This window comes from Meleagris gallopavo, chromosome 6 (assembly GCF_905368555.1).
Source record: "Meleagris gallopavo chromosome 6, MGAL_WU_HG_1.1, whole genome shotgun sequence".
NCBI lineage: Eukaryota > Metazoa > Chordata > Aves > Galliformes > Phasianidae > Meleagris > Meleagris gallopavo.
Genome location: NC_139409.1, coordinates 19,694,888 through 19,708,042, shown reverse-complemented (window position 1 = coordinate 19,708,042; position 13,155 = coordinate 19,694,888). Strand labels below are relative to the sequence as shown.

At 37.6% G+C, this 13,155-nt stretch overlaps 1 protein-coding gene across 3 annotated transcripts in view; it reads right to left on the bottom strand.

Moving 5' to 3' along the window:
• The window catches only part of CUBN (cubilin), a 134,799-nt gene that overhangs the window by 105,096 nt on the left and 16,548 nt on the right, over positions 1–13,155 (bottom strand). For all 3 annotated transcript variants that reach the window (XR_014884223.1, XM_085227336.1, XM_085227335.1), the window contains exons 14-22: positions 12,725–12,959; positions 11,633–11,814; positions 10,719–10,881; positions 10,326–10,516; positions 6,640–6,796; positions 5,174–5,352; positions 4,811–4,973; positions 4,360–4,576; positions 3,268–3,398 (exon numbers count right to left, since the gene is read on the bottom strand). Coding sequence is in view for 2 of the 3 variants with exons in the window: in XM_085227336.1 (XP_085083462.1) it covers positions 3,268–3,398; positions 4,360–4,576; positions 4,811–4,973; positions 5,174–5,352; positions 6,640–6,796; positions 10,326–10,516; positions 10,719–10,881; positions 11,633–11,814; positions 12,725–12,959 (1,618 nt within the window). In the remaining variant the exon portion in view is untranslated. The remainder of the gene's footprint in view (positions 1–3,267; positions 3,399–4,359; positions 4,577–4,810; positions 4,974–5,173; positions 5,353–6,639; positions 6,797–10,325; positions 10,517–10,718; positions 10,882–11,632; positions 11,815–12,724; positions 12,960–13,155) is intronic.

Below are 13,155 nucleotides of genomic sequence, written 5' to 3'. Positions count from 1 at the left end.
ATTCAGGCTGATAAGAAGTCTTATCTTTCACCAAGGCCAGAGAAAGACCAGGGATTAAAAAAAAAAGTATCAGGAAAGCAATCTGCTAAAAGCCCTGTTAAAGTCGACCCTTCTTACTGGAAAGAATGAAAAGAAGCCTCCTTAATGAATGAATGAATAAATAAATAAATGCTCATTAGTGACAAGTCACGGACAGCAAAATATATCTGGATCTTCCAAAGGCCTGAGCAACTCTTTCTGTAATGATTGAGCCTACTCAAAGACTTTTCAATAATTTCACTTTTTTTTTTTTCCTGTGCCTTTTCAGCCAAGATACGCAAAAGAAAACCCAAAAAACTATTGCAAGATTTGTATGCTATGACACTCATATATCTGATACTTGAGCCATGCATTCTGTGGTTCCAGATGACTTGATCCTCAAAAGACAGATAGCCAAGAAATAAGCATCTGAGGTACAGAGAGTGTAAGTAGGAAACATATAACTTTAGACAACTGAGAATCGTGTGGGTAAACTTGTCTGAAGTATTCCTGCCTTTTGAGCTATTCACAGCTACTAGCTAGCAGACTGCTAAAACAATTGCTTATATTTTAAGGATCGTAGCCATGCCCATATCTCATTGCATTCAAGCTTTTTAACTAGAAAATATAGCTTTGCAGCTATTTTCTGCAACTCTTCAAATAATTAATAAATCACAGATAAACCATGCCAAACATTGTTTGGTAAGATACATAGAGAAAAAAAATTAGTTTTGTTTCACATAAATAATATTTTTTCACTCATACGTATCCTCCTTTTTTACTTTTTTTTTTTTGTCTTATAATGTTGTCCATCTTTCCAATAGTTCATTCTCTGTGAAGTAACTTCAGGCAAAGGCCTATTGAAAATTCTAATATGAACCAGAACAGCTTTGACCATTTCTGATATTGGTTATACTGTAGCTTGCTAAAAATATATAGCTCAAAAAATATGAAGAATTCCTGCTGCACAAGGTACATTATTAGAACCATATTTTTCTTAACAGAAAAATGAAAATAGACAGCAAATGTTAAAAAAAATCCATAGCTTTGGTAATTCTCTCAGATATTATTATTTCAGCAATTCGCTACCCTAGTGTAACTGGATAAGATAAATAGCAAGCCTAAAAGTCTCACAGTGGGAAAACTTAACTCAGTATAATTTCACAGGAGTGTTAAATTACTTCTCTCAGTGAAGTCCACATACACATATTAGTCTTCTCCCAGGCCGTTGCAGCCTCAACACTTTATTCTTAATAAGAAATGAATGCTAATGGTCCAGTATTTATGACAACTGAGTTATAGTATTACTATGCTCATGCTGAGGCCAAAGGAAAGAAATTTCTGTCAAGAAGAGAAATTGTGGTTTTAACTTTTTGATGGGGTTATTATTCTAGTCTCAGCTTCAGTAGTTATCCACTACTTTTCCATACATACGCAAATTACAGTGGTTAAAATGAAAAAAAAAAATAAAAAATTTCTTCCAGAGATCATAATTTTGGCTTTGAGCAAGAAGAAAGTGAGCTATCACTTTTGCAATATTTCTCATTAAAGATCCTATTAAGACCTGTTGGAGCACATCCAGAGGAGGCCTAGAGAAATAATCCAAGGGGTGGAACATCTGTCCTAAAAAAGCAGGCTGAGAGAGCTGGGGCTGTGCAGCCTGGAGAAGAGAAGATTCTGGGGAGATTTGAGAGTGGCCATTCAGTATCTAAAGGAGAGCTACAGGAAAGAAGTTTAGCAGGGTCTGCGGAGAGAACAAGGGGAAATGGCTTCAAGCTTAAAGAGAGAAGATGAAGGTTAATTATAAGGAAAAAGTCTACAGTGAGGGTGGTGAGACACTGGAACAAGTTGCCTATAGGTATAGTTGATGCCCTGTGTCTGAAGACTTTCAAGGTGAGGCTGGATCAGGCCCTGGGTCCCTGATTTAGCTGTACATGTCCCCGTTCATTGCAGGAGAGTTAGACTAGATGACCTCTAAATGTCCCTACCAACTCTAAGGAATCTATGATTCTAAGCTGAAAAGTAATAAACATACCTGTACTAATTAAGTGGAAAGAAAGAATATGGGAAAAGAAAATACTGGGAGAGATTCAACCATAAAAATTATTTATTTTACTTACAGTTGTTAATAATATTGAAGAGAAAACAGATTTCATTTTTAAGATATACTATGAAATCATTCCACAGACAATACTGGTATAGTCTGAACCTCACATGATGCATATAAGGTTTTCTCATCCAAAGCACTGTTATCATAGTGGCAACAGTAAAGGAGGAGGATATGGAAGAAAGGGGGCAGAGTAACAAAGGTAGAAAGAAAAACTTGGGTTCAGCACCAAGATAACCAATAAAATCAGAGAAATAAGATGTCAAACAGAAATACAGATTAATACTAACTAGAAAGTATTCTGATCTTGATAAACTGTGAGAAGAACTGCTATTAGAAAGGAATCAAACCCAACTGTGCAATATTTACTTGAGGTAAAGGAAAAAAAAAAATCATCGCATTAATGAACAATACAATCACAGTTACAGAAGTCAAGGTTGGCAGCTACAGAAAAAGGCCCTCTCTGGTTTCCATGCAAAGTAACTCAACTATGAATGATAGCAGCTTAAAAAAATAAAATAAATATATATATATATATATATATATATATATATATTATTTATTTTCAATTTATATATATTTTATAATTTATATAATTTTATAATTTAATATATATGTATCTTTATATATATATATAAAATTCTGACAATTTGAACTCGATCTTAAAGAACAGAGAAAAAACTGCTTGTGCCTTTAGGTTAATTTGCTACTTTGTTATATTTTGATGTGACTTTTTTTTTTTTTTTTTGCCCACAGTCAACACTGTACCCAAATAGAAGCTAAACTAATTTGTATGGCACCTGAGATATTCAGGTGTCTTTCCATTAAAGTGAATTTTCCTACATCACCCAGCTCAGCTTGGAGTGGACAGAACAAATTCAGGAAATAATTTCTACCACGTCAGCTCTTACTGACTGTAAGGAAAACAGCAGTATTGCTTACATAAATTGCTTTCTGCGTTGGTCATATTTCCAGAGAGGAAAATGCTTTCTGAATCAAGTAGCTATAAATAAGAAGGGGGTAAAGGAGGCACCACGCAGTCTTACGTTAACACAGAAAATAAAGTTTCTGTTTCTTACAGTGGTTATTTACAGTGACAACTGGAAACGTTTAATTTGCATAATGACATACTGACATTTTACCTTCTGATTCATGCAAGGAGATATAATTAGCTGAGAAGCCCTCAGAAGAAATGCTGCTATTGGTCACAAAGTACAACATCATCACGTTGCCACCACTAGTAAGAGATGGTGGAATTGATCTTCCGCAGTACCTGCAGTGAAAAAATGACCCAAATTGAGTGGCAGCGCTTTATGAAGCATCTGTATTACTGGAAGATTATTCAGTTTTTTGAACAGCTGCACATATATGATGTCATCTCTGAACTATAGAGAGCTCAAACATAAACCCTGTATCACTAGGCTAAGTAACACTCTTCACATACAAGAATACAGATCTAACATTTGTGGCAAAATCGGAGGAGAAATTGTTTATCAGATTGTGCAATTCTTACTGAAATAGTCCATGCTGTACCTACAACATAGCCTGAGTGGCTGACAGAAGACCAGGGTGGCAAAATGCTCTCCACTATAATACAGTGGTCATTTGCTCCTTATTTTCCAAAACATTCTTTTCCAAACTACTTTATAGACTGTAAATGCAGCTGAGTTCTGTGCTCAAGTAGATGAAATGTTCTTGAATTCTAGGTTAGCAAGAAAACCTTGTATATAACAGAGCTGCTTAAGAGGGAGAGAGAAGAAAACATTTGTCAGCTTTTTCCACCCTAGTAAAACAGCATGGATCAGGACGCAATGAAAATAAAACCCTATAAGACAATGACTTCAGTTTAGTTCTTCCTAAGATCCAATACACATCCTTTTAAGTAATCTCTTTTAAGTAATCTTTCTTTCATCTCTGCAAGTGTTCCAAATCATGTGTTTTTCTTAGAACAGATATATTAATGCTTTTGAACATATTTCCCATATATCAAAATGTTAATGGAGCTAGACAGTGGCAGCTACTCTCCTAGTATAGCATTTATTAAATGGGGTTCTCATTCTTTGGTTGAGGAGAGGAAGTTGCCTTTACTATGGTAGCAGAAGAATTGCTATTAATGTTTCAGTGGAGTGATTAAACTACATGCAAAATTTAAGGAAGCAAATTGAATGGAAAGATGTACAGAACAGAGCACACTCTACAGTAATTAAGCTCTATAGGCTAATGAACTTACTCACCTTCCCAATTTTTGCATAGTGCTGTTGTCATATATTTCAAGGTAATCCATTCTGCAGCTGCTATCAAATGGCAAGTTAAATGAAGCGAATGTCAGGCGAATAAGGTAGCCAGGTTGAATGTTGATGGTCCAGGTACAATTAATACCATGTGGGTAGACATCTGGGTAACCAGGACTTGTAATTGTTCCTTCTGATCCAGTGAGAGACTCCCCGCATACTGCAGAGATTTTAAACAAGTTGAATAATATATTAATTCAACTACAAGGCACTTACACCTTTGTTACTTTACTGATATTTCATGAACGTTTTTGTCTCATGCATACTATGCTGTGATACACTTAGATTTTTTTCTCCCATTATATCTTTGTTATACTTGATGGGCAACTGTTTTCAGTGTACGAGAAAGTCTGTAAAATCCCAACACCCTATACACAAAACAAAAATTTCTTACTTGTATCTAATGGCCAGTACTGAGCTCTGAAGCCAAGGTTGGTAAGAGAGGAAGCTCTGAATTTGATATAGAGATTGTTCCTTGTAGATTGCACTCTAGATGGTACAGCTGTGCCACAATATTTCCCCAAAAGAGGAGATTCTGTGTTATTGCCGTCTCTGATCTGAAAAACAGTATATTCAAAATATTCCATAAAAAGTTCAATTGCTTTAAAGTTGTAAGAGCAAATAACTTCATAAGAACAGCATAAAAGGCATCCTCAATAAATCAAACAGTTCTGCTTTTGTGGAAATGAGTATAAGAAGGAACACACAGCTAAGAATTTCTGAGAATTATTCATATTATACATACAATATTCTTTACCTCAACATAGTCTGAGTCACAAGTTGTTGTATTTCGAATGTCAAAGTCGATAAAGTTAAGAATCACCACTTTGTTCACTGGCTGGGAGATGATCCACTCACAGGTCTTTGGCTGGGAGGACATCCTTGGGTGGTAAGGTGAACGGATAGTGCCTTCTCCAGACAGGGAGCCTCCACAGGCTGCCAATAGACACCAAGAATCAGAAGTCGTGATGAATGATTTTGACAAACCCATACAACAATATCTATCAAATATCACTATATCATCATCATCATCAGAAGAAGAAGAAAATCACACCTAAAAATCTGTCTTCTCATAGCATCTACTGTGGTTCAGCCAGCTAGAATTAAGAACATACTTAAAAGAACATATTACTGTGTAGCGTAAACATATATTTACAAAAGATCAATTTAACATCGACCATGAATATTTAAGAGATTTGACTCATTTCATAGAATCATAAAATCTTTTGAGTTGGACAGAATCCTTAAAGGTCATCTGGTCCAACTCCTCTGCAATGAACAAGGACGCAGGGTGCCTCACCACACTTATTGTAAAAAATTTCTTCCTTACATCCAATCTAATCTTCCCTCTTAGTTTGAAGTCATTTCCTCTTGTCTATCACTACAGCTCCTACACTAAAGCGCCTGTCCCCTCCTTTCTCACAGCCCCCATTTAGATACTGAAAGCCCTCTAACAGATCTCCCTGGCACCTCTTCCCTCCTTCAGCCTGTCCTCATAGGAGAGATGTTTCATCCTTTGGATGATTTTTCTGGCCCTCTTCTTGACTAACTCCAACAGGTCTATGTCTCTCCTATACTGAGGACTCCACATCTGGATACAGTACTCCAGTGAAGTACTCCAGGTGAAGGCCCACTAGCACAGAGTAGATGGGCAGGATCACCCTTCTGACCTGCTGGTCACACTTATTTTGATGAGCCCAGGATGCACATTGCTGGCATCCACCAGTACCCTCAAGTCCTTTTCAGCAGGGCTGTGTTCTACCATCCTTACACCTCCCAGCTTGCAATGATAGTAGAGGTTACCACAGCCCCAGACTTACACTTGAATTTATCAAACTTAATGAGACTCAAGCCTGACTAGGTAAAGCTTTCTTTCACATGCTTAGACAGGTGTATTAGAGATTAAGAACTAAAAGATAGAAATAATTAAAGTACAAATATTTAGCCAGAATTATGTTATCTTTAGTATGTTAGTGGCAAGCAATATATTATTAATAGAAACAACGGGGAATACATTTCCAAATATGGCAGAAGTGTCTACAACAAACCTACTGCAAACATCACCTTTGTATTTCTAAAAGCAGCATTGAAAAAATAAACTATTCTCTTCTTTCCTTTCCTTTGAAGTTTATCTTAGAACTAGTACACAGATAATACAGCAGCAAAATCATTGAAAGCGTTCAAATTACAAACAACTTCACTGTGCAAGTCAACAGTTCTTACCAACTTGGTAAACAGCCCTGAAGCTAGCCCTTTGCACAGAACCATCAGACTTGAACTTGATCCAGAGACTGTTGCTGGTAGAAGTGATTGGAAATATAACTGTACTGTGACACACTTTGGTAATCAGAGAAGACGTCTCACTGTCACCATCTCGAACCTAATCATTAATAAGGAAAAAAGAAATACATCAGATCATAAAAAACTTTCAAGACAATGCTGGACCAAGCCCTGGGCAACCTGGTTTAGCTGTGCACACCCCTGTTTGTTGCAGTAGAGTTAGACTAGATGATGTTTAACGATTCTTTTTAACTCTAAGAATTCTATCTTAAAAGCTTTGGTATTTGATACCTAGACTTGATCAGCACAGAAGACACACACTATCACAGATCACAAGAATGAAACAGATTGTCTCAGTGAACCCCAGCCTTAGCACAGTTTGGGCATGTCCTTCCATTAGTGACATCTTTCATATGAAAGAGACAGGTAAGTTGCTCACCAGTGATAGCTATGATTTATTTATTTATTTATTTTGCCAGCACTAAAATCCTGCTGTGGAAAATTAAATGAGAAGATTTGTAGTTTCCTTGCTCTGGCTGTGAAGTTTATAGTGACCTTTTAATGGCGCTTCTCCAGAAATATCACATCACACCTATACATGAACACAACCAGAAAAATTCACTAACAAAAGGTGTAACTGTGAGTCTATAAGCAGTAAAAAGGTATATTGATGTCTTTCCATTTTTCAGAAGGGCTCAGTGCATGAAAATAATAATAAAGCTATAAAAGCTTTCATCTCATACTTTCTGCACCGCTCTTATTTGATTTGTTAATCAAAGGAAATTGTATCTTGTGCACTATCTTATGAATCACGATTACCAAGGAGACTAGAACAGAAAGAGGTATTTACATCTCCAATCTTCAGGATCTGAACCCATAGGCTATGAGTAACTCTAGGATCAGGCCAAGCAGAAGTATAACCAAGGAGCTCTGAACACCATCTGAAGCATTCATTCCATTCCATCAGGAGAGTCAACAAACAGGTCCTAAAACAGGTCCCCTGCTATTTGCCTATCAGGGACCAAGTGAAGAACATATATATTTCAGATTCCCTTTCATCACCTCTTCTCTCCTCCTCAGCTGTGTCATTTCATGGGCTGAGAGAGAAGGAAGGAAGACATTGGAGCACTGGGTAGACAGGTGAGCAGGCAGTGGTTGGATTGCTTTGTTTAGCAACTTCCCAGTAGAGAAATGGTTCTCTGACTAATGCACTTTAAATTTCCCTGAGACCTAGCTTCAAGGTAAGAGAATTACACAGGATTTATGGGGAAGTAAATAAAATCTTCATTTGAGCTGGAGTATTCAGAAAACCTTTATAAACAAGTTTACAGAACAATAATTTACATGAGTTTACTTTTTTTTTTTTTTACCTGATTCTGCTTGCATTTTTGGTTTATCTAAAATAGAAGTCCAAATAGAAGTGATAAAAATAACAGGTTCTCTAAACCATTTGAATAATGTTTCATATTGCCAGTTAGAAGGATGAAGGAGAAGGAGCTGGCATGGCTAATACCTTACCTCTGCAGCACTATGTCACAGTCTTAAATAAGAACTTTTATTGTGTCTAGTTTCTTATTGCAGACCCCTGGTCCCAGGCAGCTCCTTCCTTAGTCAAAGACTAAACATCCCACCCTCAGCCAGTGTCTGCAAGCAGCGTCTGGCTGCTGTGATTTCCTGTTTCCACCAGCGATGTGAATAATATGCTACTTCTCAAAGTGACAAAATAATTGTCAGAGTGATTTTGAAAATAACTTAAACATCCAAAACTAAAATCTATTTCCCCAGTTGAATTTCATCATAAAACCCTGTAAAATAGTATTTTAGAAAAGCATATGTGGAAAATGGGCTTTGAAAGAACAAGACTTTAACCACGATTCTTGTGCATTTTGCTCTAGGCTGAGCTGAGTAGGCAAGAAGGAAGGCAAAGAGGTGGCAAATACAGGAAAACTGAACTGCTTGTGACTGAGCAGCAAAGAAGGTAAATGCTTTGCTGAATTAATACAAACTGATTGTTTCCAACAGAACTGGTTTTGTTTTTCCGGCTGTGGTGAATTTAGCTGCTGTTCTGCAAGCAATTAGCATGAGGAGTACCAGGCCAAACAAACAAAAGCTGCCTGTGTTCATTAAACACACTTCTCCTCTCATTACAAAAATTAATTACACTTCATTCCAGGCAAAGTCTCTGAGTTAGAGAAGGAGGAACAGGAACAATGTTAGCACAATAACAAATCTCATAAATACAGATTAACTAAAGGGAGCTCACCAAGGCCTACGCCTCACTTACTCGGAAAGAGATTAAACACAAAACCTCATAACTGCACGGTCCCACCGTGCCACACTGCTGTGGTTGTAGCTGCCTGTAAGCTTGACCCTGCTGGGCATTGGACTGCTTCTCCCAGTGCCTCCCCACTGACCACCAGCTTCCGTCTTCCCTGCACCTGGCTTAGCGCCATGACAGCTACATCATCCAGAGGCTGTGGCTGAATTTGTTTTAAGTCTGTTTAATACAGTGCAACCACAGTTCTGTGCAGATAGCACTAACAAGCAGCCATTTCATGCAGGATGAGGTTACTCACTATTCCTTCAGATAAGATGAACTGGGCTGTGACACAGAGGACCAGGGAGACAGCATGACAAAAAGATGGCACAGGCTGGTTGAACCCAGCAGAGCTTGCAGAGACTTGAAGGATCTCCCACCTTGCCTAGGGCTGCATTTCAGTTCCCAGGACTATCAGTCCCTCCCCATCAGGGCTCCAGTAGAACCAGGTTCCAGCTTCCATCTACAGCACATGGTCTGGCCCTCTGACCCAGTCTTGGCTTGTTACTATCCCTCAGAGAAAGGAATTCATTGCCTAAGGCTGACGCCACTCACTCCATTTCTGGCTGAAGTGATGGGACAGCCTTGGCTGTGATGCTCAGCCCTGCTGCCTCCAGTGGAAGCTCTCAGTAATCTCCACCAATTCCAACCCCACACAACCGAACTTCATCTGTGGTTGATTAAAGACACGCAGATCTGGATTTAGGGGCGTAGGGGTAAGAAAGAAATTGAATAAATAATATCTAGCATACTTAAAAGGTGGCACTCAGTAGATTTAGATGAAACATGAAGATGCAGATCAACGAAGAAAGTGCTGCATATAGATGTTCTTTTGAGATCATATACAATTTATCTAAAGTATATCCTGGATAACAAAAATTACTATACTATTATACTTTCCACATAGAAAAAATAATATGTGCAGAATGCTTCTATAACACAATTCTGAACACATATACAAGTATTAAAATATGTAGTGTGCTTTCTCTTTTCCACAAAACGACTTTTCAGTATAATACCACGACTTCAGAAAATGCTGCATAGAGACTGTTGCATTATTTCTGTTTTTTGTTGTTTGACCCCGTTTGCTTAAGGTCCAAACTCTATCTTCATCATGTACAGGAGATGCTAGAAAGATTTCCTTGTTCTCTTATCTTTCAATCCCACTGAGTTTGGAAACCTAATACAATAATATACTTTACCCTTTGATTAACATCTGTTTCTACAGTGGCGCTTGAGAAAGAAATCGTGCCACCTTGGATTGTAAATACATTTAAATAACCTTCCACATTAACTGCTAAAGAAAAGTCACCTCGATATAAGTCAGTGAACAACCAGCGTGGCTCTCCAGCTCCAAATGTGTGAAATTAAGGTGTATCTTTTCACCCTCTGGTTGTCTGATAATGTAGATACATTGTTGACTGTTGATAAAAGGATTAGGCCAGAACGGAGATGTAATAACCCCTTCGCTATCAGTGTAGTTTCCTCCACAACTTAGACCTGCTGCATTAAGAAAACAAAACATTAGTTGAAATATTCACAACTATGGTAATTCTTTTAGTTTAGGTTGCCCCTGAGCAATAGCAGCAAATCCAAGACACTTTCTGAGTTATGAAATTGCAAGTGTTAATTACAGACATCTGTCTCCCGTTGGCTATGCCTTAGGAAGATCACAGACTAAACTTTAATACTGATTTTTACTTACCAGCTGATGTTGTATAGACAATGTGAAAGCCCTTATCAGTAACCACATCATCAGAGTGAAAGTGAATCCATGCATATGGTCCAGTGGTTTGGAGTGGGGGTGGAGATCCAGTGCTACAGTATTTACCAAGGAGAGAGTCTTGTGAAAGAAGACCATCTCGAATCTAGACAGAATGATAAATCACTGTTTAGGATTATCAGATGTGTGTCAACTGTGGACAGTACAAACACTCTCAAGTTGTGATGGGGAGGGGCAGGTGGAAAGTCTATGGTGGGAGCTCATTATAAGTTCCCTCCAGACACACAGGAAATAGAAATAGACTAACCAGCTTGGCTGGTAATGCTCCTAGGAGAGCATGGGGTTTGTGAAAGGGAAAAAAGTATCAGATCTAGTGTTGAACTGTCTACGAAACCACCCTCTGCGATATTGAGTTATGTAGTATGTGGCACTGTCATTTTTGTGAAAGGGCATTAGTAGAAACTATTACTCTGCATTTGAGAATAAGGCCTAGGATCATCCAAAGAGTAATAGATTGTACTATTATATGAACCCATTTATTTTAGTTCCTTTTGTCTAATTCTTTTACTTAGGTTAAAAGCGGGTTGATATTCAACTAGGAAGTTGGAGACTGAACTTTGCAAGGAAGTGAAAGCTTCCCAGCAGACAGTTGAATTGAATGCTATCCTCCCTACTTGCAGGTCTTCCAGTGACTTCAGTGGAATGGAATTTCATCTTCTTTTTGTTTTGCTAACTGTACCTGAGTGCATTACTGGCTGTAGTAAGTATAAATGAATATTTTAACCCAAGATTTAATATCAAACAGTATACTTCTCTACATACAAAAAGTTTTGAAATATCTTGTTTTGTAGTAACCTTGCCATAAAATGAAGTCATAAAGCATAATTAAACCTTACCTCTAAATAGTCATAACTGCAGTTCTCATGGTGTTCTAGGCTTAGTGTGCCAAAAGCAAAAGTAATGAGGAGGCCAGGATTAGTTGAAATGGTCCAGAAACAGTTTCTGTTTACAGGATAGTTACCAGGGTACCCTGGAGAGCTTATTGAGCCATAAGTACCTGTTAGCTCACCACCGCATTCTAACAGAAAAGAGACATAGAACAATATAGTCTTTAACACTGCACATGGGGTCAAAAGCTGAACTGCAGGTACCCAGAATAAATTCAGAAACAAAAAATAAACCCAAACAAATAGAACAACTAGTTGTATCTTTCTGTACATCTTATAAATAATTATATATTTCAACTATAAAATCCAAATATGTCATGATTTTTTTCTGCAAAAGAAAGATTCTTTCACAGTTATAATAGAAATATTGTGAGAAGAAAAATCTTCTTAGATTAAAGAATTGTTTTAAAAATTAAATGTACTGTTTTAGATTGGCTTTATAAAATTAATCTGAATTTCTATATGTTGTATATAGAGTCACTGTGTTTTACCCTAGCGCACATCTGTTTTCATTTTCAAGAGAGTAGATTACAGGGAAGGATGTTTTATGTACATATCGTAAAAGCACCTCCCTCCCCCCATACCAGCTGGGTAATGGCAGGGGCAACTTGTTTCTTATATCTAAGAGCTAGTGTAGTCAAAGATGTATCTCTTCCTCTTTGTTTTTATTTCTTAAAAAACAAAACAAACAAACAAAAAACCTGTTTTCAATTTCTGTGTCCATAGTTGTCAGTTAGTAATTATCTATCTAAAATGTAAATTGCAAGAAAAAATAATATTAAAAAGAGCATTTCAGTAAATATTCCTGGAAATAAATAGTTTTGCCTCTGAATTTTCCATGCCTTTTTCTCCCTCCTCCCCCCAGCCCCCCCTCATGTTTCCTTCAGAGCACAATCTAGTCCACATTTTTTTTCTCTAGACAGCACACAGAAGACTGAAGTGAGCTTGATGCTGCACAAGATGATTCAGAGTTTCTCTCTGGGAATGTACTTTCCTGGAAGTGCCAACACATTGCATTACTTGACATTTCATCAAACTTACCAGGATCTCGAGAATCCCACTGAACAGTAAAACCTCCAGCAGTAATGGCATGATTTGAGTGAAACCAAAGATAAAGGGAATTGTGGGAACTGAAAAGCTCTGCAGGAGGGTCAGAACCACAGTATTTTCCCAGCATGTGCATTGACGCTGAAGCCCCATCGTGGATTTGAAGGAAGTCAGAGTTACAGTCAGTACTTGCCTCCAGTTGGAAGAATGGGAAAGTAATATGCAGAATCTAACAGGAAGTAACAAAATAAGTCATCTCTATTTTTCCATCTGCTAAGGTTGTGCTGTAATCCTACATAGCGCTGATATTATTGTTCACACAGCTTTGAGAATCTATGGAGTCATTACACCATTTTCCCAAAGAGTTCCAGGACAGAAGATACTACAGAATCTTAGGGTCAAAATAAAGGGGAGGAGATCAGAAA